Here is a 27,691-nt window from a genome sequence, read left to right as displayed (position 1 = left end):
AAACGAGAGCAGTGCGGTTGGCATCATTGGAGATGAGGAGGGGGGGAGGACAGTGATGAATTGTGATTCAATGATGCAGTATCCTCTTTTAGTATCCATTCTCCTCACTTTGTGTTTATATATACTACTTTGCAGGGATGATAACATCAATAATTACAGTAAACAATTAGCACTATGTGCTGGTTACTCTTTTCTTTTTCTTTTTTTTTTGGGGGGGGGGAGAAAAGGGGTTGGAACTTGGTGCCTTATGCTTGGTAGAGAAACATACGCCTTGAGCCACAATTCATAGCCCTTTATTTGTCCGTGCTTTTACTCAAGCCAAACGATTCTCCTACTTAAGGCCCACATAGCTGGGATTACAGGCAGGAAACCCCACGCTAGCTTATTGGATGAAATAGAATCTCCTAACTTTTTGCCCAAGTTTACCTCAAAGCAGGGTCCTTCCACCTCCCAAGTAGCTAGGATTACAGGCATGACCTACTACACCCAGCGTTTTAAGTCCTCACAACAGCTCTATGACAATGTTATCTTTCTTACTCTATAGATGAAGAAATTGAGGCAGGAGAAGTTATATGATTTACCCAATCCCACACAGCTAATAATGTGGAAGAGTTAAGGTTCAAATTTAGGTTATCTGCCTCCAGACATTAATGTCTTAATTTTAATTTTTATTTTTTTGCCTCTCACTGTGTCCAAGCTTTTGATGTGTCTCCCTCAACTTAGACCATGAATATCAGAGGGTGGGACTTATTCTGCTCACTTTCCATACCTGTCCCTCACACAGTGTCCAGTAAGTGAATTCGCTTATGATGGCTACCTTCCAAAGCATAGCATCAAATATATGAATGTCTGGAAGACCCAGAGTACTCAGATGCAACCAGCTAACTTGTTCAAATTCAGAAAAGATCCTATCAGTGCCACTTTATTCTCCTGTAACCCCAAGTATAAGATACAAGACTGTAGGACAAAAATAAGAAAACTTTTGTTGAAGGAAAAATATTTTTTTTTCTAACATGCCATGTCTTTTTAGGATACAGGATAATTTAGGCAATAGGCTTGTAGAAGACTTGAAAAAATCACGGTGCAGCCTCTTCACCTGGAAGCTGAGGTCCTCTTCAAGGACACCTGCTCTTTTAGGTCATGATAATTGGGTTCGGCAGGCACTTTCATCCATAGCATGAAGATTCACAACTACATTTTAAAAGAATCTCATCCAAGATTATGAAAGTGCTCCAGAAGGCTTTGGGACACGTACCAAACTATTTCTCAGAAATTCTAATTACTGAAATTACTCTGTTCTTTTGTTTGTTTGTTTGCCATTCGTGGGGCATGGGACTCAGGGCCTGAGCACTGTCCCTGGCTTCTTTTTGCTCAAGGCTAGCAGTCTACCTCTTGAGCCACAGCACCACTTCTGGCTTTTTCTATATATATGGTGCTAGTGTGCTTTGTTACTCCCCAATTGAGGCTACTAAATTTGGAGGCAGAAGACCTACCCTGTGGCCAAGTCTCAGATCATTCCTTGCCCAAATTAATTCACTGCCTTAGAGCCTTTTTTCCCTCGTTTGTGAAATAAGGGTAGTAGTCTTCCTCATAAGGGAGCATGCAGAGGATGCATATATTTTATATAATATGTATTATATATTATCTACATAATACATACACAGATACATATGAAATTGTTTTGCTATCCTTAAAGTGCTATGAAAACATTGTTTCCTCACCTTTACCAAGCTCAGGTTCAGTGTTAAGGTTCCTGGAGTAATCAATATACAAACTCCCTTCTGTTTTCTTGCAGCCTGAAAGAATTTCAGGGGAGCAATATGGAATCCATTCTGATGTCTGGAGTTTAGGGATCTCTTTCATGGAGGTAAGTTGTGGTTGTTTTCAAATAGACACTTATTGTGCATATCTATATTAAATAAATGTCCCATAGGAAGAATAGAGTTTAAAAGAATACTCCTTCAGCATGTTATATATGTTTCTATATTGTTTGACTCTAAAGTCATTACTTAATTTATGTCCTGATGTAGCTTATGGACTGAGTCTGAGTTATTCTAAAGCACTGTTTCTCACAGGTGACCTTATTAGGATACAGTCCCATCCAAGACCAATCAAATCCAAATCTCTGATAATCTGTATGCGAAACGTGTTCCCTGAGTGATCATCTTGTACACTATATCTGGAGAACCTGGGTTCTAAAAGAAGGTTCCCAGAAAAAAAGATGTGTGATAGCTGCCTTGTTGGAATGCATATGTAATTCCCAGAGATATGCCCCCTACTCATTTGAATGTATTAAAAAGAAAAAAGCCACCTTGTTCAAATATGGTCACAGTACATGTATGTGAAGTGGTGGGGTAGGGTGGGGTGGGGGCTATGTAGTATAATCTTATCTTTCCTCTTTATGCTGTATTTAGAATGGACTTTTTGTCTTAGTATGCTAAGTGCAGCCCCACTAGAGCTCTATATATCCATCATATAATCAACATATTAATTAAGGGAATAGTTATTTCTGAAAATTATTTAAAGGCAAGGTATTTCTATTTCTGGATGCATATAATTCATATAGTTCTTTATAGTTACAAGTATATTATTTTGTGCAAGTGTCTGTATCTGAATTTGTTTTTGTGAGGTCAGAGATTAACATCTTTTTTCTTCAATAAATGTGATTACACAGGCAATGTATTAAAAACCATATACCATAAATAGTGAAAGTTTTAACCCAATTATCCAGTTAATCCAATTAAAGCCAATTGTTTTGTAAATTTAATATGTTGCAATAAAAAGCCCTTAAGCCACATACTGGTGGCTCGTGCCTGTAATCCTAGCTAATTTAAGAGGAGATCAGGATAATCCCCATGTAAGACCTTCCTAGGCGTACCTGTGAGAACCCCTTCTCAACCAACATTTGAATGTAGTGTCATCTCAGATACATGAGAGGCTCAAGGATCAAGGTTCTAGGCTAGCCTGGAGAGAAAAGACTATGGGACGCCATTTTCAATGGAAGAAGCTTAAAATGGGTAAATTGTGGCCTAGGTGAGTGGATAGCCACAAAGCTCTATCAAAGAGACTGTATCTTAAATATAGTCAGTGCCAAAAAGGGCTGGAGGTGGGGCTCATTGATAAAACACCTGCCTAGCCAGCGTAAGTTCCTGAGTTCAAACCTCAGTTCTGCCTCCCTCCCACAAAAAAAAACACACTTGGAAAAAGAGACACAGCTTAACTTTAATTACAATAGTACAGAACTTAGGTGCTCACCAGCACTTTCAGAATTTTTGCTCAGTTACACTGATGCAGATTTTTAAAAAAGAAAGGAAGGAAGGAAGGAAAGGGCTTTACAAAATAGGAAGGACATGTATGGACATGTTAAATTCAACCTTCCTTGTACAACTATTTAAAAAAATAATAAAAAGTGGGATTCTTACATATGCCCTCTAACAAGGAAGGAAAATAGCAGAAAAGACTAAATAGGATTGGAGATAAGAGTTGCAATCACAATTTTGTCAACTTTTTTTGTTCAAGCATCATTTCTGTGACTTTAGTAATGCTTCAATGTCATTTTATTTGTAAGGAAATGTCTTCAAACTCAGTTCACCTGCATGGGGAAGAAAGAAAGAAAAAGGAGGGAGGGCGAGAGGATGGATGGATAAGGAAGGAAACTGTTAAAAGTTTATTAAATCATATTCTCATGCTTCACCATGAAAAGGATCTGAGAAATATAGTATGTGTGCATCCACTGAGAGGTTAGTCATAGTGGTGGGTAGGTAACAGAAGTGAATATCAAGCAGAATCTGGAGTTTGTTTCCCATTCCAGGGCTTAAACTTCGGGACTCACACTCTTCCCTAGCTTGCTTGCTAACAGATGGTGCTTGGCCACGTGAGCCATGCCTCCAATCTGGCATTTCTGCTAGTTAATTGGAGATAGAGTATCAGCCTTTTGAGTAGCTAGGATTACAGTTGTGAGCCCTGCCTATCACCTTGTTTATGAGGAAACTAGTACTTTTGTGGGGCTCAGTCCTTTCTTCTATATAATTTTCTTTTGCATATTTTAGATCATTGTCATTGATTGTATTTTATAAATGAGCAGATACAGTGTAGAACTGTAGAGAAACTACATGGTGCAGAGATAAGAATCCCGTGTTGGGTTGCAGTTCTCGCTTTGCTGCTAGTTTCCTGGGTGGCCCTGGCCTGCCTTCTGCTCCCCACTGGGCCTCAGTTCATTCATCTGTAAAATGATTATCTCTGAGCCTCTTTTCAGGCTAACATTCTAATGACTCTGCTGTGACTCTTTCTGCTGTTCTCTTTCTTTAGCTTCATGCAACAGCAGTAGAGCTGTAGACACAAGGATATGTCCTCACTTTGCATAAAACATGGAGACAGAGAAGTACTGTCAGAGAGCATGATTGATACACTTCAGATTCGCAGTCATCCCTCTTCCTCTTTGAGCCCTTGCTAGGACTGCTGCATTCATGGACAGAATAAAGGCGGGACTTCCTGGAGTATATGAGGGCCACGACAGAAAACAAAGCTATAACCAAATCTGAGGTTTGTCAGGTCAAAATAAACCCAGTGTAGAAAATGAAAGTGGTCAGTCCTCTGACAAAGTTCCACTGGAGATGCAGAGACAGGAAGATTGTGGAAGGAGCCTCCTGGCAATAGCAGTTGCTTCATATATGTAAGGGAAGTAGAGAGACTTGTCTGACCGGTGTGGAGTTAATGGGGGGTGGGGGGCGTAAATAAAGTCAGGCAGCCAGGACTAGAGCCCACGTAGGCCATGCTCAGAATTTGAGACACTACTCTGAGACTAAGTGTTCTGACTTCAATATTCAAAGGGTCATTGGTTATTCTGTGAAGAATAGCTGTATAGGAGCAAGCATGGAAGTGAGTAGGTCAGCTCGGAAGATTGATAGGTGCCCAAAAAATACAACACATTAGTATTTATTTACATTACATATTGACATACACGTCTATCTTGTTAGGTGCCCAGGATGCAATAAGTAATAAAAAGGAACTTTCTATATTATAGGGAGGGCGATTGCCAGTGATGTGTTTGGGATTTTGCTGGTATTCATTTATTCTGGAGGTAAATTGTTAAATACTCCCTGGAACACTAAAGAAAAGAGACCTTGCATTTCTAAGATTGAGAAGGCTAGGGTATAGGAAACTGAAAACTGTCAGCTTTGTGTGCAGGACAACTGAGTGACAGAATGAGTGAAGTAGCCCAGGTGGCAAAATGGGAAGCAGGAGATGAGGAGCCAAGAAGGGTCGTCTTTTGATTCTTCCTGTGTTATCAAGTGACTGGTAAGGAGGGATAATACAGCAGAAGATGCTGTTCTAGGATGGAAAGCAGAATATGAATGTGACCATCAAACATGCTTGTTGAGCTCTTGTTTTTTCAGAATACTTAGCTAATGCCTTCTAAAGGAAGCGTGGGATAGATTGTCACTGACTCACACCTGGAGTCCTAGCTACTCAGCACCTGAGGATTGTGTTTGAAATCAGCCAGAACAGTAAAATCCATGAGACTTTTATCTCTAATTAACCATCCACCCCTTCCCCCCCGCCAAAAAAAAAGCTGGAAATAGAGCTATGGCTCAAGTGTAGCTCAGGAACAGTGCCAAGACTGTACTAAAAAACAAACACAGGAAACATGGAATTGTCTGTGCCTTCTAGGAATTTATAGCCCTCTGCACCAGCAGGTGACAACATGTGACCAACTTCATTAACAGCCTAGGCAATCATTAGAGAATAGAGTAAGACCCTTAGTATGTGTTTGGGGTTCTTTATTCATTTGGGGTCCAAGGTAAAGAAAAAGACCTGATAGAGAAGAGAAGAAGGGTTTTGATGCATGGATGAGTCTTTGTGAGTGGTTCAGTAATGAAGATTACAAGAGAACTCCAAGCCTCTTTGTTTCCTGGGTTAAGTAAGAGGTCATTACAAAAAGGAATTGGAAATTAGCCCAAAAGAGGTATTTGAAGGCCAAGATTCTTCTCTGTTTTTACCATAATACACTTGGCATACGTGTGGCAAATCTTGTTTTAAATTACTGTAGACAGAGTAGGTGTGAATTGCAATCATTTTTTTATTTTTTAGGGTTTGTTTTTTTCTCTCCAGTATTGGGGTTTGAACTCGGGGCCTCACACTTGCTTGCCATGTTTGTTTAGCTGGTGCTCTAGCACTTGAGCCATGACGCCAGACTAATTTTTTGCTGGTTAGTTGAAGATGGACTCTTGTGGACTTTTCTGTTCCAGGCTGGCTTCAGCCAAAATCCTCCCAAATCTCAGCCTCCTGAGTAGCTAGGATTAGAAGCATGAGCTGCCAGCACCCAGTTTGCAATAACTTTAAAAAATCAGAACATAGTACAATGTGAAATAGTCAATACTTTCAAAGAGTTGTTTCTCTTCTGTGTAGTCCCACTTCTAAAACAAGATGTCTTCTGATGAGTAAGAGCTTTCTTTCACTCAGTAATTTTCACCCACATGATACGTGGGTAAGCTGTAGATAGTGGGCATAGCAGCTGAGAAGAACCTAAGCCTGGGTGAGAAGAAAGACCCCAGAGAGTTACAGGGTGTGGGGTGGAGAGGGGTGGGTGGAGGGAGGGCAGGAGGAGGGGCTTCTTTACAAAGGAGTTGATATTGAATGGGATTGGTCTTGAAGAGAAATTACTACTAAGACAGGAGATCCCCTCTACCCCCCTAGCCCAGTCTAAGGCAGACCCTTATAAACCTTAACAGGAGACATCAAGGTAGGCAAATTTTCACCTAGCCCAGTTTCATTCATTTTTGTGTGTATATATCTCAAAGTGTTTTGACTCAGCTAGTTTACTCCCTTAGGATACCTGTGATTTCTTTTTTAAATGTAAGAAAATGAGCAAAGCAATTTCCTCAAAATCCCTAAGAACCAAATAGAGACAAACCTGGTAACAGAATTTTCTATCCTTTCTTCCTTCCCCAGCTGCCTTTCTTCAATTCTATGAGTTTTCTACTCTGAAATTTGGTGATGCAAGAATCAGAAGGCTGTCTTTACTGTTTTATACCCCTAGAATAATGGGGTTCACCCTTGCCTGTGCCTTCTTTATGTTGCCCGTTCCTGTGTTAATGTGCTATATCACAGTCCCTGTAGAGAACCAAGCCTCTCACTACACTCTTTCATACAACATGACACTACATGTCACTAAACTCTCCTGGTGTTTTTAAAATCACAGATAGGTACATTTGTGCCATAAACAAAGAACCTGTAGTATCTGACACTTTTTTTTAGGGACTGAACTGCTCCTGTCTCTCAATTCAGATGAGATCCGGAGTGTTCAGGGTGGTTATGGCCATAGACTGTCTCTCAATTCAGTGTCCCTCAGCTCATGGAATGAAGTGGGCCTCCTCCAAGATTTTGTTGGCTGTATAAAGAATTTGGAGTTGGAAAAATAACATAAAGATGGAAATGATCATTAAGAAAGGAACAAATTATATTATTCATCCTGCACAGAATATGGATGGCAGTTTACTAGGTGGCAGGAATGTAGCCCATTTCTCTAATCGTGTGTTTACGGTTTTCACCCAGATCTTTTTTAATTTAAATTTTACTGTAAAGGTGATGTATGAGGGGTTACATTTACATAAGGTAATGAGCACATTTCTTTTTGAACAGTATTGCCCTCTCCCTCCTTTTGTCCCACTTTTCCCTGATTCCCTATCTCTCCCAAGTTGTAGAGTTCATTTCCAACATAGTGTCTAGTGAGTATCACTGTTGAATTGGTTCACCCTATGTCCCACCAATATTGTGATTCCTCTTCCCTTTTGCAAATTAGATAAACTTAGTGTGTAAGACAAAGAGCACAGAAATCAAGAACAGAGATAACAGGGAATGAACCAAAGGGAAAAAGAAAGAAAAGGGCTAAGAATGTGGCTTAGTGGTAGAGCACTTGCCTTGCATACATGAATCCCTGGGTTGATTCCTCAGTACCACATAAATACAGCCATAAGTGGCACTGTGGCTCAAGTGGTAGAGTGCTAACCTTGAGCAAAAGAAGCTTAGGGACAGTGGCCAGGCCCTGAGTTCAAACCCTAGGACTGGCAAAAAAAAGAAAGAACTGCAAACAGTACAATAAAAAGAAAGTCTCTTGTTTCCGTTTCTTGGAGTTCATTTTGGTAAACATCAACTTATATGGTCATGTCTATATTGAGCCATTGTGATCCTCTGCTAAGAATATCCTAGACATATTCTAGTTATTACAAATGAGAGAAACCGTGCAGCCTATGTTTCTTTGTTCACCCAGATCTTTAAATGGTTTTTGGTTCTCTTCCTGTGGATTAGTTAAGGTGGGTCACGTGTGGGCTTACTTTGTAATAGGGAGGAAGACTCAAGGAATTGCAATTCTCCCTTAAAACATCACCACAAGAATCAGTGTGGAAATGGTAGACAGAACAAAGGCGGTGAAAGTCTGGCCCATTAACAAGGCTACACAATTCCCAAAGAAAGACCATCTGGAGGGCTGATGCTTTCACAATATCTGTTCACCTCTTCTAGAAAGCCCTCAGTGATTCATTTGACTGGGCTGTTTTTTGGGTTATTCGCTCAGGTAGTTACTATGCGAACCTTCAGGAGTCAATTTTAAAATGAAAATGGATTTGATGCATAATAAGGGCTTTGTATTTTACCAAACTTGAGGGTTTTATGTAGTCCCTATGAGTAAGAGATGCCTAAAACACTTTAGGGCACAATTTCATAATTTTATAAGCAGTCCAGTGCTTGCTTACCTCTTCTCTCATAGAATGGCTTGAAGAGTTGTACTCTCCATTTCTAATCACGTGTTATTTGAACCACAGCATATTTGGTAGGAAATAAAGTATCATATATACAAAAGCTGGATTTTAATATGATTCTGCTTGAGTCAAAAAACAAGTCAATGTACACCTGTTCTGCCCCTGCAGTTGCACTGCCCAGCAGCATACTGTATCACATTTAAAAGGCACTGAGCCAGGTATGGTAGGGCACATTTGCAGCCCCAGTTCTCAGTAGGTGGGGACAGGATGATCTTGAGTTCAAGACTGGCCTGGACTGCTTAGTGAAACCATGTCTCAAACAAACAAACAAAAAAAAAATAGTCTCCTTCAAAAGGCACCAGGCCGGGCTGGGGATATAGCCTAGTGGCAAGAGTGCCTGCCTCGGATACACGAGGCCCTAGGTTCGATTCCCCAGCACCACATATACAGAAAACGGCCAGAAGCGGCGCTGTGGCTCAAGTGGCAGAGTGCTAGCCTTGAGCGGGAAGAAGCCAGGGACAGTGCTCAGGCCCTGAGTCCAAGGCCCAGGACTGGCCAAAAAAAAAAAAAAGGCACCAGGCCTGTTCTCACCTGGTGTGTGTGCCGCAAGTTCGTGCTTTGGTGAGTGATTCTGTCTTGAGGAAGCGCCTGTCAGACTTTTGCAAGAGTCAGACCGAAAGCCCATCTTCAGCACACACATTTGCTCTTTTCACTTGGCTTCTCACTCTTTTTGTCTTTGTTTGCTGCCTTTCTCCACCAGTCTCCTGAGTCAGAGGGACAGAGCAATCTGGCTTGATGTGCTTGGTTAATTGGTGTGTCATCTAGTCCTGTGAGGCCTCTCTTCAGCGTGATCACTGTTTTATTGAAGTGGTTTGAATGATGTGTTAAATGATGAAAGCAAGGACCATGGCTTAGAAAAATGTCTCAGGATAGGTTGAACATATTCAGGGAGTCATACAAGGTCATTGTCATCAAAGTAACACCATCTTCTAAAGATTTTATGGGTTCTGATTTGACAAGAAAAGGTTTTCTTGAATTGGATGGGTGTTTTTTTAAAAAAAAAAAAAAACACAAAAAAAAACTTTTTTTTTTCTTTTTTGTGGTGTTAAGGGTTGAGCCCAGGCCCTCTCAAGTACTAGGCAAATGCTTTGCTACTCAGCTCTATACACAGACCATCCTTGAGTTTTAGAATTAACCTTTAGCAAGGTAAAAATCAGTCTATAGAATCAGTCTATAGAATACTGTGCTGTACTTTCTCTACGGAGCATTATTTTTCTTCATCTCAAGATACAATTTAAATACTCCTTTCTCTTATAATGCCAACACCTATCACCTCTCAAAGCATTTATTATCTTTCTCTTCTGGTGTTCATCTAGATCTGGAATCTAACATGTATTGTACTTCATAGAATAGTAATTCAAATTGGATTCTCTCGTGGTCTCCTATATTACCTCGCACAATCTCACTGAGTATGCTGGAGAAATCTTTTTAGGCCATGTCTCTCTATTTCATAATGGTTTTTGAAGCAGGTCTTGATTGTAGAGATCAGAGTCGAAAGTTTGATGTAGCCTTTTAACTGAGTATCTCTTCACATTTTCTGAATAGATCACAAGTGGTTTATATATGAAGAAGAGGTCTAGGCTTATCAGAGTCACAGATTCCACCTGAGTTCCATGTCACTTCATCTCTGTAGGCCTCAGTTTCATTATTGTCAGATGGAAGCATTACTTCAGAGCTTTCAGCATAGATTACAATGAGAAATTTAAGCCATTACTCCTTAGAAGGAATTAGCATTGCTAAAAGATGATGAGTAGAATGCAAGCTATAGCTTCTACTCTCACCTCTTAACTCCACTAAAAATAATCAGAAAAGTCATAATACCATAATGACAAGTGAGAAAGGGGACAAATCACCACCAGATTTTAGATCTGAGAAAGGTGAACAGCAATAAGAATTTAGCACAGCCAAAATTGCTGAGCCCTAAGCCAGCGATGAAGAAAGCAAGAAGTAGCCAGACTGGGGCTGGGAATGTGGCCTAGTGGTAAAGTGCTTGCCTCACATATATGAAGCCCTGGGTTCAATTCCTCAGCATCATATATATACAAAAAGGCCAGAAGTAGCGCTGTGGCTCCAGTGGCAAAGTGCTAGCCTTGAGCAAAAAGAAGCCAGGGACAGTGCTCAGGCCCTGAGTTCAAGCCCCAGAACTGGCACAAAAAAAACCAAAAACTAGCCAGACTTACTGTGAAACACCCCAAACACTTAGGACCTGGTGCTACCAAGTCATCTGAAGCTAGGAGTGCAGCAGGTGAGGCCAAGAGACTATTTCAAAGTCTATGTGAAAAGCTGTGAAGCCGTTTGATCCACACTCCCTCCCTCTAACTCCTAACAGGTATAACAGTGCTCCCCGGCACTAAACAAACCTAACACACTACTGCCAGGACACTGATTGTCAGGACCATCTTTCAGACAGGAAGCTGGCAGAGACCTACTCTAGGGAAATCCCAACAATTCAGAGCTTCTCAGCCTGACATTCCAGCTACATCATATTCTCCTAGAAGGCGTGCTTCACCCGTGAGCAATTTCTAGCATGTTCCTTTCAGTGAGACATTTGAGGAAAACCTTTGGAGTAAGAACCAAGGCCTAAAATAACAAAAATTGTGCAGGAGGAAAATGTCCAAATGAACTACCAATGACATCTTTAGAGGGGTAAGAGAAAATACTCCCCTCAGGAGACAAGAACAGGATGCTGTAAATAACTTTTGAGAGCCACAGCAGAAAATGGAGAAAGGAGAATTAGAGAACCAATCATAAAGTCTAATATGAAAAATACAAGTCCCAGGAAGAAAGAACAGAGAAAACATAGAAGAGGAAATTATCAAAGAAGGTATTTTAACATTAGTAGTATAATGTAGGAGAAATGTTTATATACTGTTGGAGATTTCCTTCCTCTTGGTTTTAGTATAGGTAAGCAAAAAAATAACAAAATCAACAACGATAGGAAGAAAAAACAACAACAAATCAAAAACGCTGTTTCTTCTTTCTAAATAACATTTGGCAAGATTTTTGCCTTTATTATGGTTTAATGGATGCCAGGAGAGATTCATCATATGAAAAAAAAGAAGTATATGATATTCCGCCTTCATCTGTAAGCACATAAAACCTATGTTGAACTGTGTAAATGGAAATAAATGTAATTTTTAAGTGCTATCAAAGTCAGGCACTGGTGGCTCATGCTTATAATCCTAGCTACTCAAGAGGCTGAGATGTGAAGATTTCAGTTCAAGGTCTGCCAGGGCAGGAAAGTTTGTGAGACTCTTATCTCCTATAATGAGCAAAATGGAGCTATGGAGCATAAGTAGTAGAGTGCCAGATTTGAGCAAAAGAGCTAAAGGGGAGTGCCCTGCCCTGAGGTCAAGCCCTTGCATCTACACACACACAAAAAAAAAAGAAATCACACAGCCCAACACCCTGACAGAAAGTTCTACCAAAGTTAGATGGAGAGTTTATCATTTTCTCTCTGAAGTCACTTTTAGAATCAAGGCTGTCATCTTAGCTCTTGGATTGTTAAAGAGCTCAGACTTTGGATTAATCAGAGTTGAATTTACACACTGGCCCCACAGCTATAATGAGGACAATCCTGACAGATTCCTCCCCTTCCAAGCGGCAGTGTCTCAGCCCATTCAGTACTTCTATGCCACGCTGGATAAATTACAGAGAGCAGAAGTCTGTTCAGTTCTTGACTTTGGAAGCTGTGGAGTCCAGGTTGAAGGGGCTGTAATCTGATGGGCCTTTTTGCTGTACTATGGGGCAAGCAAGCTTATATGCAATAAAAGAGGAAATCAGACCGAACTCACTTTTAAAAGAAACTTTTCTGTTTCTGAGATAATGAGGGCAGAGATGTCATGATCCAATCAATTCCTAAAGTTCTCACCTCTGTACTTTTACAGTGGCCATTAAGTTTCAACATGAGTTTGTGGGGAGGGGTGTTCAACCCTAGTAGTTGGTTTGAACCCATTCATTCCTTTTAATACACACTTTGCTTAAACTGCTGCTGACATTTATTTTATTTAATAAGTTTGTTTCCTTCATGCTTAGTCTACAAGGTGAAGAGAAAAGCATAAGAAATGAAAGTAAACACTTCCATTTCTTGAAAGTGGGAATAGAATATTATTTAGTAAACACTTTCACTTAGCAATAACTTCCCCATAAAGTTTCCTAGTAGGGAGGCGCACACCTGTGGTCTCAGTACTCGGGAAGGAGGATGAGGCAGGAGAATTGTGACTTCAAGGCCAGCCTGGACTATGTAACATTAAAAAAAAAAAAAAAAACACAAAAAAACAAAAAGAATTCTTTTTGAAATAAAACCAAAAGTATCACACACACTTAGCAAATATTAGTTCCTACCTATTAGTATATAAAAGAATCCATACCAAAAAAAAAAAAAAAACCAGGGACAGCTGTCTCTAGTGGATCTCCAGCTGTGACTTTGTTTCCTGTTTCAGCCCCTTGGTGATTTTGGTCTGAAGGGTGATAGATGGCACTGGGTGTCCTATAAGGAAACAGCTGCTACCAGCTTTTCTAGACCATTAAAGGCTCAGAATTTGATGTTCACTCTGATGCTGATAATTTCTTCTCTTCTTTTTAACAAATCTTTTAAAGGATGTGAGTAGAATTAGCTTTATGGTATGCTCAGTGTACTACTCTAATGAACCATATATTACCTGTTGATCAGAAGTTTCTGCTGAAAACTACTAGAAGGCATAAAAATGGACGAGTCCAAGGACAAAGGACATTTCAGAAGAAGATTATGCAAGGGTAGTCATGGAGTCGGCATGGTCCTGGAGCCCCATCCTAGGCCCTCTCCTCTCCCTTCTACTGAAGAAAGTGGAGGAAAGGACATGGAGCAGCTTATTTCACCCACTCACCTGCTTTTACTCCCCTCTCTGTAACTTGATTTTTTACATTGTCTTTTTTTTTTTTTTTTGCCTTATATTTTGTGTGAATTAAATGGAGCTGCTAAAATCACCCTTTGGCAAATGATGAATTGGCTGGTTCAGTCCCTTGCAAGGTTTGTGAAGGGATCCAGCTGTCTCAGATTACCGTGCCTAAATGTGCATTTTCCAGGGTTGTCAGGGATTATTGTGAATGAACACGGCAGACAAAGTGACTGCGGCATCCTTGCCTTGCTTTGTGATCAGAGCTACGAGAAACAACCATGAGATTGACAGAACATCGTGGAGCAGGTGCTAGCAGTCCCAGCTGAGCATTTTATTATTTTGATGGATTTCAGACTGATTTCAAAGTTTTTCCACAGCATATGACCATATCATTGTGTGTGTATACAAATATACTGAATTTGGAATTTATTAAACATTGAATAAATACAGTATTGATATAGAGAAAAAAGAAATAAAATAGACAATAGCACTGACATCTGACAACCCATCTTTAGATGCTTGAAGGATTATCAATAGAAAAGGACAAATTGGTGCTTTATAACCATGCTAAAATCAAAATTAAAACAAAAAAGTTTCAGGGCACTCTATTAAATCTATTTGACATGAAGAATTTTCTAGTGTGTAGATCATTATACTCCCTATGCATCTGCCTTTAGAAGTAAAAATGTACTTTCTATCTCTGGGGACTGAAGGGCCACTTGTCACGGGTTTTTGTTTTTTGTTTTTTTTTTTTTTGGCCTTTGGCATTTGCTAAGACTTGAACTCAGAGTGTGGGAGCTGTCCCTGAACTTTTTTGCTTAAGGCTGGCACTGTACCTGTTCATCTACAACTCCACTTCCAGTTTTCTGCTGGTTAACTAGAGATAAGAATGCCATGGACTTTTCCTGCTTAGGCTAGCTTCAAACCTCAAATTTTCAGATCAGCATCCTTAGCTAAGATGATAGATGTGAGCCAACTATTGCTTCCAGCTTAGAAGAAATTCCTTGAAGAGACAGACATGAGGTGAGACAAAATAGTCTTTTAGTTGCTCAGCACATATCTGTAGAGTGCCTACCTACTACATGGGAAGACCTGATCCATCACTGTAGACTTTTCTATAAACAAAATGGAAAAAGTCACTGCTTCCATGAAGCCCACATTTTTTCAAGAGGATGTCTGACCGTTGTAGGCTGTTAGAAATCAACAAGATGATAGGAACCACTGATATGGGTTCACTTTTTTTTCTTGTGACCTAAGAGATAAGAAACCACTCTCCTAGTGACATATATCAACTAAAATTCCATGAGACTAATCATTTGGGTAGCTGCTGCTGCTAATTTTAAGATAACCAGTCATAAAATGTAACATTGTACAAGAACTCTACCCACTGCCTTATGTATGAAACTGTAACCCCTCTGTACATCACTTTGACAATTAAGTGATTATTCAGAAAAAAGAAAAATATATTCACTATCTTACACAGTATGTAACTGTAGTCCCTCTGTACATTACCTTGACAATAAAAATTTTAAAAAAACATACTGATCATACAATTTTACCAGTACTTCATTTGAGGATCTTAGGGCTGACTTAAAAAAATTTTTTTGAAGATCCTATAAACCATATTACATCCTGTTTCTGAATGGGATGATAGTCATTTCGGCATTTTCTACATTTATTTAGGAAGTTCTTTTACACATATTGACATTTAGAGAGTTCAGTGTTTTGTTGTTGTTGTTGTTGTTGGGGTTTTTTTGGGGGGGGTTAGTTTTTGTGGTTAAAGGGAAGACACTAGAATTTGCTAAATCATTCCTCTTACCACTGGGGAAGCTTTTCTCTTCTGCAAGAAAACTTGGCACTACATCTCTTTTTAGTTGCTGGGCATCCTCTTGCTCAGTATCATTCTAACAAGAAGGATGACAGCATAACACTTGACATGTATGTAACACTTCACCAAGCCATTTGATATGTATTTAATCTCATTTAAGCTTCTTACCGTGATGGGAAATTACTGAAAAAATAATAATTTGAGCCATCAAAGATGGTTCCATTTTGTAAGTGTTTAGCTTCCCATTTTTCAAGTAAGGAAACTGATATCTGAAGAAATCAAAGGTCTTTTCTAGAAAGGCTAAATGCCTAGACCAGGTAGCAGCAGGCATCCAAGCAACCCTGACTCATAGATTAAAGTCTGTTTCTTCTATTATGCTACAGAATTTGAGAAAGAGAGACAAACAGTTGAGCTAAGTGAGCAGGGATCTAGATAGAGGGAAAGACTGAATTATTGAGTCTTCGTAGCCAGGCAGCTAGCTATTCACTGGGTAGCTATACACTTTACACTGTCCTGATAGGTTTTGAAATTATCTTCTAGAAACCAAGTCCTAGTTAATTTTTTTCAAAGGAAACACAGTAAATAACCTAGTCACCAAGGCTGTTGACTATGATAGGATATAAGTGAAAATTCCATGCAATCAGTAAGCATTTCTGTAGTGTTGTTCTGTATTGGCAGTAAGAGTCCAAACTCTGCCCTTGGGAGTTCCTTGACGAGTCAGTTCAGTGGCGGCACATGGAACTGGACTGATGAAAATTGAGAGCTGAGGTCAGTGTCAGTTTTTCACTTCTGCTTAATAAACAACTTGAAACTTGGCTTAAAAGTAAGTTGTTCTGTGGATCAGGAATTCTTGCAGGGCTCTGCCATCCTACATAGAATATAGGGTAATAATCAAGGATCCAGAATGGCTTCACCCGCATGCCTGGTGCCTGTGAGGAGGCATGTCTGTGTCTTCTCATGTTCTCCTTCTCTTGCTTTCTTCTCTCCTCCACACTCCCTTCATGCTTTAGCTCAGACTTCCTAGTGCCTTGTGTTCAAACCCATGATGGTCAAAACTAAATCTTTTGTAGGCCAACATCAGAAATTATACAGGATCGTGCCTGGCATATTCTGCTGATCACAACATAGATTCTTGGTGAACAAGTAATAAGTTCACGTTGCAAAGAGCATCTGCAAGTAGTAGATTGTGGTAGACCCATTTCTCGAAACAATACACTGCAGAAGGTTTTCTGGAAGTGGTGTTGGTTACGTTCTGATTAATGTGGTGGGTTAGGATGACAAGGTTCCAGCTGGAGCAGCAGCACTAGGGAGAAATATGAAAGTAACATCTTATTGTGACGCCCTTCACCTTGAAATGTCTAGAGATAAAAGTATAGATTAGGTTGAACTCAGTAGACTAGACCCCAACACTGATGTTTTCCCAAATGCCCACAGCTGCATGATGCCAAAGAGCCAGTTAAGAGCTGGAAGCCTTTCTAGGCGGGCCTTTAAGAGACCTGTCAGCCTCTTGTCAGAACATGTGGGTCAGCATTACACAAGCATCTTAGAAGGGTATCATTTCTTATGAAGATACAAAGGGTTAATGAGTTAATAAGCACATGGGATATATTTGGTGACAGCTAACTGTGTTCCCTTTTTGTACCTGTAAGTCTTCAGTATGATATAAGCTGCCAGTACTAGAGGCTCATGTCTATAATCCTAGCTACTCAGGAGGCTGACATCTGAGGATAGAGCCAGAAGGCTTGTGAGACTTATCTCCAGTTAACCACCTTTAAAAAGCCAGAAACAGCTGTGCTCAAATGGTGGCGTGCTAGCCTTGAGTAGAAAAGCCAAAAGTGCTGGGTTCAAGCCCTAGTACCAGCAGAAAGAAAGAAAAAAAAAAAAGAGGGGCGGGGGAGAAAGGAAGGAAGGAAGGGAGGAAAAGGAAGGAAGAAAGGAAGAGTGAGGGAGAGGAAAGGAGGGAGGGAGGGAGGAAGGAAGGAAGGAAGGGAGTCATCCAAATTCATCATAATGTTTAAGTATGTGAAAGTGGTAGATATTAATCATTCTAAGCAATGATGTGCTAATAAGTAAGAGGTCCTTGTCAATGAACACTAAAGAGTTTTTGTCCTGTATTTGTTAAGGCATTATATAGCATGGAAGCAAGTAAGTTATGTGCCACCAATTGACCAAATTTGAGGAGACAACACCATCATGATAGGTCGTAATCAGCCGATGCTTATACTACATCTATTGGGGGGGAAACCCAGCTAATTCTGATGCATTTGTTTTGTTATAGAGAATATAGAAGTGCATGATTCAGAGTTTACCTGTAGACAGATGAAAATTTACCAAGCATTAGAGAAGCAGTCAGAAAGAACATGCTAGGAACTATCCCAAGATGGATGGTGATACAAGCCCCAGGGGAAAAATATGGGCAGAGAGTGGCATGAACTTGTCTACAAAACTATTGCTAGAATCTTCTGACACTGATTCCCACTAGAAGAGGAAGAAGAGGAGGTAGAGTGTGAGCCAGGTCCTGAGAGGATATAGGCAGGTGGGGCAGCGTTCCTCACACTCATCTGCCTCATCAGCTCAGATCCCAGACAGGAAAACCACCCTCAGTATTGTATTTTGAGCTGGGCAAACACTTGAAGAACACTGATTTTTTCTACTAGAAAAGTGATAGGTTTGCTTTCACGCTTCATGACTGAACTTTCTCTTTAATTCAAAATCTGTCACTGAATCTCTTCTAATGCACCAAATGCCATCAAAAGAGACCTTTATGGTTGCCTTGATGTGACTTTTAGGAATTTATATACTAAGATATTTTTAATTAGCATTACTTGAGTAGAGTTGCTGATGAAAATCAACATAAAACAATTACTGTCTGCAAAGCCACAAAAGTGGATCTTTTTAATGAAGGATTTCTCTTTTAATAATTGAACAATTAACTGCTTTGTGTTTACAATGGCACAGTTGGAAGTTATGTTCAGCTGAAGTTTGGTCCAAATATGTAGACAGGCAGATAAACACATGCACACAGACACAGACACACACACACACACATACTCATCTCTCTGCATCTCGCAGTCTCTGTCTCTGGGAAAAAAAGTGAAAATAATGGAAACAAAACAGCATTATGGGAGAAGGAGGCAAGTATGTGTTTTAGGATGGCAAGGTTAAGAAGACGAAGCAATGTTTAAAGATTCAAAACAATATCATTTAGCCTGAGATCTACTTTTTATCATCCTTACCCAGCCATCAGAATGAAGGAAGACAGTGTCCAGCTGGAATAGTAGTTTGGTAGCAGGAGAATTAGAAGTAAAGGTACTAGTGCCTGAGGGGTGGGTCATGAATTAATAATTGCTATGTGGCGGATGAGCCCGTCAGAAGAGCTTGAAAATGAGGAAGTTGCCTTGCAGAGTGCTATCAATCACTCAGTGACCATAACTTCCAGTAATTAGTGTATTTTATGGGCCTTTGCTTCAGTGGCTCGAAAGCACATATGCTCCAGTCACAGCTAAAGTTTGCCGGAGTAATATTCCAGGATGATTTATCCCCCTGCTGCATTGGGATATAACCCTATATTAGGTGAAGATTGTAAACTAAGCCGCAATAAAGTGTAAGTTTAGGTACAGTTTGCCCAGGTTGAGACCGCAATGTATCATGCTTTTCAGCTTTCTGGTGAGGCTACTGCAAGCAATCATTCTTAACAGTGAAACAAATAAAGCAATTAAAGAGCCTGTAGAAGGGTGTTGTGCCTGTGAATTACTGTTGCCCTCTCCCCATTAAGTGTCCACAGTAAGAAACCTGTTTTGAATTTTACAAAACCACTGTATTCAAAACATCTCTTTGCCAAGCTATCCTGCAAAGTAAGTGTTATTACTAGTAATCTGGGTTGGAAAGCAGGAGTTACTGAATGATAGAAGAGGTCTTGATTAATTTCTTTGTGCTAGTATGTTTGAGCTCCTTAGGTTAGAATAAATTTACTTTGGTGAAGATGAGTAGCTCTTTTTTAAATGTTAGCACTATTAAGGAGCACTCCTGATGAGAATCTCAAGTTGAGTCTCTTCCTACCCAAAGAGAAGAAAAAAAAAATGTTATTCATAAGCTCTCCAGAGAACATAGCACTCACTTAATGAGTTGTAGTCTGGTTCACCCACATTACCTGAAGTCGCTCCAGCCTTTGCACACAGGGCTCTTCATTGCCAAATATCTGTAAAGCCCAGCATTCTAGTAATTTAACAAGCTTTGCCACCAACTTATATAGTATGATCTTAGGCAGATTAATTAAGCTGTGGTACCTCCATTGGAACATAATTCTGTGCTAAAGAAAGCCTTAGAATACATAGGGAAGTATTATGTGAAAAGTTGGCTAAGTAAAGAATATTCATGATTCCACTATTTTCCTCTTTAGAATGAAATAATTCTATACCGCTTTTAATGATGGTGTTCTCTAATTTCCTAAAACAGATAATCAGTAAAAAGTTCATTCAGCAGTCATAGGTGGAAAGGTGTACACAGTTTGAGGCTTTCATTAAATTTATTATCCCATCTTTAATTTGGAATGTATTACAATATCATGCAAGTTAAACAATAATAGTAAAACAAACTAATTGTCTTTAATTAAAGTGAATTAGGTTTTGATTTTAATATATTTGATGTAGTGGGAACTGATCATGTAGAGGGTCCCAAAGGTTATTAGGGCATATTTCTGTTGGGCCTGATGGTGTCAGTAATAACCCTGTTTCTCATAGTTGTAGACATGAACAAATATGTCACTTCATCAGTCTCTGTTACTGGCACTTATGCCCCTCCACAGGGGTTGCAGATTCCACAAGTTATCAGCTAATGGCGTTATACATTAAAAATTGAAGCTTTCCTCACTCCAAGGCCTTTCAAGGCTTTGTTCTTAAGCCCTAGACACTTTGGAGTGCAGCTGCAAACTATAGGCAGAAGATTAAATTAATTTGTAACTCTTCCTCTCCTTCTCTCTCTCTTTCTCTTTTTTCTGGTCCTCCATTACTAAATCCTCCACATTTAATTGAAACCCTACTTCAAGACGCTTTGTGTTCCTGTGTTCTTTGTTGTCAATTTAACCTCCAAAGCATTTTAACACTGGTAAATTGCTGTTATATCCTTCGGATTGTTTTTAAACCATTCAACCAGAGGACAGTGAAATTGATACATGGGAAGAAAAGTAAAATCTTAGGATAGATTTTAAGGTATTTAATATTTATTATGGTTCTTCACCAGCATAGTTTCAGATGATTTAAACTCTTCCCTAGGACTATCTAAATTGGTCTTGAGATGAAATCTCACCTAGGGAATTTCATGTAATCCAGTAGTTAAGTCTGATGTTTTTACGTTGCCCTGTGTCTGAATTTTTTAGAGTGGCTGTTGAATTTCTATGAAATAAGGTTTAACTTTCAGTGCACAATCTAAATGCAAAATCCTTAAATGGAAATTTAATTGTGTACAATGTGCACGAGGTAATTAAGAATGAATTTTAGAACATTTCAGACTTCAAATTCCTCCTTCAGCAATATTGAGAATGTTTATTTTCAATTTGCAGGCATGCCAAGAAACATAGAATGCCTAAATTAAGAATGAAAATAACCCAATGCTCTTCAGTATAACTGTAAATTTAAAAGTAGTCCCATTACAATGGCAGTGTAAGTAGATGATCACCAAAAATATGTGCTTATAGATTGTTTGAACAAATAAAGATTGGTAAGAGAGCAAGGGGCTGGTTGCTTACACCTGTAATCCGAACTAATTAGGAGGCTGAGATCTGAGAATGGAAGTTCAAAGCCAGCCCTGGCAGACAAATTGAAGAGTTCTTACCTCAAATTAACCAACAGGAAGCCAAAAGTGGAACTCTGACTCATGTGATAAAGTGCCAGCTTTGAGCAAATAGCTAAAGGACAGTGCCCAGGCCCTCAATTCAAGCCCCAACATTCCTAGTTTTGTACTGAGATGTTTGTGGTTTCCTGTTATTTAAATATGTCACCAACTATTAACCATTTTCAGAGCTACCTCTTTTTTTGCCTTTTATATAATATATTATTACAAAGAACAGTCTTCTAAATCTTAAGCATTTGGAATTAAAATGCACTTTTTAACTTTACATTAAATAGAATGCCCTCCCTTCCTCCTGTCTCAACCCAAAATAAGTAAAGCTTTTCCAAGTATTTTGTAATGTGAGCCACTCCCCTCCTGGGAATAAAAAGCATGTGAGACTTGTGTTTGATGGGTTTCTGATGTTTGTGTGCATCCACATGTTCCAATGTACTTTTTATTAAATAAATAAAATAAAACTGATCTTAAGCTGCCTATACTAAATGCTTCTTTTATAAAGATGATAAAGAAAGCAAAGATTTCTATTGGCTTAGCCCTAATCTGTTTGCTTTATTGCAATGCTTTTTTTTCCCTTTACTTTAACTGTTAACCTATTTATAAATCTAAATCTTCATGCAAAGGTCATTGGTTGGCTGAACTTAAACCATTTTACTCAGTAAATTTAATTAAGAAAATACAGTGCAACTCATAAGCAAATGAGTTTTTTTCTAGTTTTAAACCAAACCACCCTCTTGAGTGCTGATTGCCTTGCCCGACCCCTGGTGATACAGAAACAGGCAAAATTAAAAAGGACATTAAAGCTTCATTAAATCTGAAACACATTTAGTACAGTGACATATCTGCAGGCCATTTCAGGGAAGATTACATACTCTCTTTTGTAAGTTTCCTAATTTATAATACCTTGACAATAAAAACTGGGGAAATGCAAGTAGATTAATAGACCAGTAGGGGTAAAAAGCATAGAATGGCCCCAGGTCCGTCTGTCTGAAGTACTCACTCAGAGCCTATGTGCTACTGCTCCCCGTAAGGATTCTGTGTTTATTTTGACTTCTGACAAAATCATGAACTTGTTCTTCATGCAGCTGTATCTGCTAAGAGCCCGTTTTCCTTTCTACTTTCTCCTAATAGAGCTTGATAAAAAGGGTTCTAGGGCCTGACTATACATTTGCTTCCACTTTGCCGTAAGACAAATAGTGTAGAACATGAACACCATTACTGCCTTCAACCTGGAAAGATGAAGGCATATATAGGAAGCACATTCCTCTGCTGGGGCCTTCAGGTGATGCTTCCGGTGCTGCTGCCTGTGTTCACTAGTGTACTACTTGGGGGTTTGAACTCTGCACTCAGGCACTGTCCCTCAGCTTTTTAATTTTTCCCCCCTTAGTCATGAGGCTTGAAATAAGGGCCTGAGTGCTGTCCCTAAGCTTTTGTGTTGAAGGGTAGTGTAGTGCTCTCTCACTTTGAGCCACAACTCCACTTCTGATTTGGGGCTGGTTAATTAGAGATTAGAGTCTCATGGACTTTCCTGCCCCAGCGGGCTTCAAACCATGATCCTCAGATCTCAGCCTCCTGAGTAGCTAGGATTACAGGCATGAGCCACCACCACGCAGCTTTCTCTTAGCTTTTTTGCTCAAGGCTGGCACTTTACCACTTGAGCCACAGCTCCACTTCCAATTTTTTGCTGGTTAATTAGAGATAAGAATCTCGTGGACTTTCCTGCCCCAGCTGACTTCGACCCATGATCCTCAGGTGTCAGCCTCCTGAATAGCTAGGATTATAGGCATGAGCTATCAGTGCCCAGCTTAGAAGCAATTTTTCCAGAGGCATGGTTGGCAGGTAGGACTGGAGTTTCTCTGAGTGTAAGGAAAATACGCAGAAAATAAAGCCAGACCCAAGAATGATTTGTTTCCCACTTTAGGCTCTGTCACCTGTTCTCAAGCAAACTAGGGCCGAGAAGCTCTCCTCTACCAGCTCACACTTTCAGTTTTACTCCGTTCTCCTACATAGCAGTATTTTACAAAAACGAATGCTATTAGCAGCCCTTGCTGACCTGGCACCACTTGTAGATGAGCACATATTCCCCCATCTGCTGGAGCCTGGCCTCTCCATGGAACCATGATGACTTGAGAATTGGAGGCTCTAGGGTTGAACTGAGAGGAATTCACATTTTTGCATTATCTTTCCTGTTCTTTGTTTTAAGCCATCATGTACAGCATGGAGTCAGAATTCTCCCTTGGTACCCAAGGATACATTCAGTATGTACTCTAGAGAATGGTACAGTGGCTGTATATGGACTTGAGACAGAATGTTCTACATGTAGTATAGTGATTTATATATAAGCTTTAGGAGGTAAAAGACCTCCCTTGGCTAGTAGCTGTTTCTTCAGTTTGAAATAGAACTGTAAGCAAAGTTCCTAGTCTGTGGATAAGCACAGTGCTAGGCAACAGCTTTTGGTGATCTGTCATTGCTTATCAGGCCAGTACAGAATGATATAGGCAACATAGTAGTTGACAGTGATTCTTCTTGAGTCAGTAATCATACTCTTTTTTTTTTTTTTGGCCAGTCCTGGGGCTTGAACTCAGGGCCTGGGCACTGTCCCTGAGCTTCTTTTGCTAAAGGCTAGCACTGTACCACTTGAGCCACAGCCCCACTTCTGGCTTTTACTGTTTATGTGGTGCTGAGGAGTCAAACCCAGGGCTTCATGCATGCTAGGCAAGCACTCTACCACTAAGCCACATTCCCAGCAGTAAAGTAATCATACTTTTATTGACTAGAAACACACCATCTTTTCAAAATCTGGGACAAACTACAGCCTGTTGGCTAGGGGTAGAATGGGATCAGAGAGAGAAACAGAGCCTTTCCCCTTCCTGACTAATAACAATGTAGAAACAATCATAATAACACAATACTCTGAAATCATTTTAGGTGAATATCTGTTCTTTCCTGTACTCTATCTTGTATTTTTGTTATTTATACTTGACAGGATTAATGATAGCCATGTGAAATGATAGTTTGGCTTTATAATTTTAAAATAAATATGCATATTTATATCAATATGTATGTTACGTATGTATATATATTGTATCCATGTTGGGATCTGAAGTCAGGACTTCATACTCTTGCTTCACTTCTACTCAAGACTGTACGCTACCACTTGAGCCACACCTCTACTTCTAGCTGTTTGTTAGTTAATTGGTAATGAGTCTCTTTGATTTGTCTGCCTAGGGTGGCTCCTAACAGCTTCCTTTCAACTTTAGTTTCCAGAGTAGCTATGTTTACAGAGGTAAGCCACTGATGCCTGACCTAATGTATATCTCGTATACAAGATATGAGTACAAGGAACTAACACTAGGTGTTCCAGACACACACACACACACACACACACACACACACACACACACACACACACACACACACACACACACACACACACACACACACTTGGCCCTTTCATTCAGAGCAGTCACCTAACCAGGTCATACGGCTTATTCATATTATATTAATGATGCTCAAACTGAAAACCTCAGGTCCTTCATATCTATTTATATGAGTCTACAGATAATTTACATGATCAACATGCTAAAGGATATAATCTTAAATTCAAGATCAATTTTAACAAAATGAAGTAGGTATTCTTCTGCTACATGAAAGAGAGAAGTTTAAAAAATGTTTTGAGAACTGGGCACCAGTGGCTCACCCCATTAATTCTAGCTAGCTTCTCAGGAGCCTGAAATCTGAGAATTGGTATTCAGAATTAGTTGGAGCAGGAAAGTCTTATCTCCAACCAAAAAGCCAGAAGGGGAGCTGTGGTTCAAGTGGTAGAGTACTAGCCTTGAAGAAAAAGGAAAGGAAAAGCTCAAGGACAGTGCCCAGCACTGAGGTTCCAAAGCAACCTCAGTATTTTGTAAATAAGTGTGCAACATCTCAAGAACTAGAAAGATATGATATGCTGAAAAGAACCAGGTTAAATCACAGTGTTGGGGTCAGTCCCTGGTTTTCCATTGATTAGCTATGTGGGAACCCCTTTATTGGAACTCGGGGATTTTTATTCCCTGATGTTGCTATTCTATTCTGAAAGGAATTACAGGTATATATGTGAGGTTTCAGGTTCAAGGCTGGGCCACATGGTGAAATGCAAATTTTCGCCCTTATTTTCTTTAAATTGGTTATGTGTAATTGTTAAATTTGATCTTAATACATTACCTCGAGCCTATTTTTTTTGCCTGAGTGATTTTGTTTTTACATGTGAGAATCTAAGGAGCAAAATTAAGCAACTAATCCAGAACAAAAAACAGTTTACAAAACAAGCTAAAACAGAAGCTCAAAGGATTCACTTGCCCAGTTTCAGACTCAGACCTACAGTTCTGACTTGACTGTTTTACAATGGCTATTTCTCCCACTGTCAGTAACACTTTTCTTCTTACTGTGACTAGGAATGGATGAAAAAACTTAACAAGTGGATGAAAATAATGGCATAATTTTCAGTTTTATAATGTGGTCCATTCATGCGTTCCTACAGCCCTTCCTTTAAACTAATAACTGAAAAAACAAAACAAAAAACCTACAGATCTGTAAACTAGGATCAAGGAGATGTTCCCATATTATAAGCCTGCCGAATTTTACATCTCTGTCTAGAAGAAACTGACACACATGTAATGTGAATAATGCCCCACAGAGCTGAGACTATTCCTAAGAGAAACTATGTAAGAATAATGCTTGGTTATTAACTTGAGGATATTTTATTGGGGAATACAACATTGTCTATTAAAAAGAATGTCCATTCTAAATACAGCTCATAATGTAATTACAGTAATAATTTAGTTCATGCTTGGAGATTTTGAGCTTTTTTATTTTTAATATTTGCTAGATGCAACTCTGAAATTTAGTACTTGTCTGTCTTAAGGAGATCTGCCCTGCATGCAAATCTATAACTAGACAAATGTTATTTCCTTTCCCAGCTTGCTCTTGGGAGGTTTCCATATCCTCAGGTAAGATTGTTCATTACTGCCGTTTGCCACTGTGACATTCATTCCTATGTATGAAGGTGCAGGGAGCAATTGTGAACATTTGAGCCACATACAAATAAATCTGTCCTGTTAAATTGAAAAGTGATATCTTAAAGGAGTCATTAGAAGTCTCTATTGATTTTTGATTTTTTTTTTAACTCCAGATTTTTTTCCCTTTGTTAAAGGTTGACAGATCATTTGAAATGTGTTTCCTTAGCCTGGCCTCTACTGTGTACTCAGACGGAGCATGAAAGAGGGGCCCAGCTTTTTTTTGTTGTTGTTTTTTAATCTTTTTGATTGAATTAAAATTATTTGAGTTATAGAATTAAGGTGAAGCATGGACATATCTAATGTAGGCCATTATTTTTGCCAATAGCCCTTCCCCAATTTTATAATGTTTAACATTTTTTAAAATTTTTACTCCTTCCTATATTTCTAAGAAAATAAATGGTGCATTATGCTAGCATTATGAATTCCAATCTTTATAATTTCTTTACAATGTTTGTTATACGAAGGTGGTAGAACTTAAAATCTAAAGCCTTCTTGTGGTTTGGAAATGATTCCCCAGTGTGTGGGAGAAAATAAGAGGGATGTCTGGAGGGGTGAGAAATGAATGGCTTGACTCCTTTCCTCTGGTTGATGCTCACTGTTTTTTCTGGCATCTTGGTCTGTACAGGCCAAAGTGCCTGGAGGCATGTCTGATTTAAAGGTGGTGTTGGTCTCTGCTCTTTAAGCATCTATTAACTTGCTATTATTATGCAAATAAGTGTTGTATTACACATACTAATTTATGCATGGTTAGATTATGCAGATGCATCACAAACATGGTTATTGAATAATAGGAGAGGGCTCTTTCTACTGTCTTCATAATCAGTTTTAAGCATAGTCTCTTGATACCCATGTGAACACTTAAAGAGCCTTCACTCACTAAAATGTCTCATATCCTTTTCCTTCACAGTTAAAGTCATCAGTTAAGTGGAAGAGAAATTGTCCAGGTTGTTAGGTGTGAGAATGTTAGTGTTGCTGTTAAAATGTGTAAACTTCTTTGTTTAAATATAATCCTTTTCTTAAAGAAAAAAATCTAAAATAAAACTATATGGCACACATGTAGTGAGATTTTACTATATACAGCTTTGCTGTTTAGTTATAGGTAGCCCATCAAATTAAAATCACATTTTCAGGGTTTAGAGCTCATTAGATTTTTTTATCTTAGTAAGTCTCTTTATTCTGTCAGAAATTTTTGAACAATTCAGTTTGGCCAGTCTATGTAATCCTATAAAATCTTGAATGTGAACAGAAGAGGCCCTAAACATCTCTCAA

General features: G+C 39.3%; 1 protein-coding gene across 2 annotated transcripts in view; it reads left to right on the top strand.

The window, feature by feature from the left end:
- Map2k5 (mitogen-activated protein kinase kinase 5) overlaps positions 1-27,691 on the top strand; it is a 251,656-nt gene that overhangs the window by 143,183 nt on the left and 80,782 nt on the right. The window contains exons 16-17 of one of the 2 annotated variants that reach the window (XM_048332405.1): positions 1,796-1,867; positions 26,324-26,353. In XM_048332405.1, coding sequence (XP_048188362.1) covers positions 1,796-1,867; positions 26,324-26,353 — 102 coding nt within the window. The remainder of the gene's footprint in view (positions 1-1,795; positions 1,868-26,323; positions 26,354-27,691) is intronic. The other variant, XM_048332406.1, reaches the window with a different exon arrangement.

This window comes from Perognathus longimembris, chromosome 23, assembly GCF_023159225.1.
Source record: "Perognathus longimembris pacificus isolate PPM17 chromosome 23, ASM2315922v1, whole genome shotgun sequence".
NCBI lineage: Eukaryota > Metazoa > Chordata > Mammalia > Rodentia > Heteromyidae > Perognathus > Perognathus longimembris.
The sequence above is the reverse complement of the archived record's forward strand: the minus strand, read 5'-3'. Positions and strand labels throughout refer to the sequence as shown.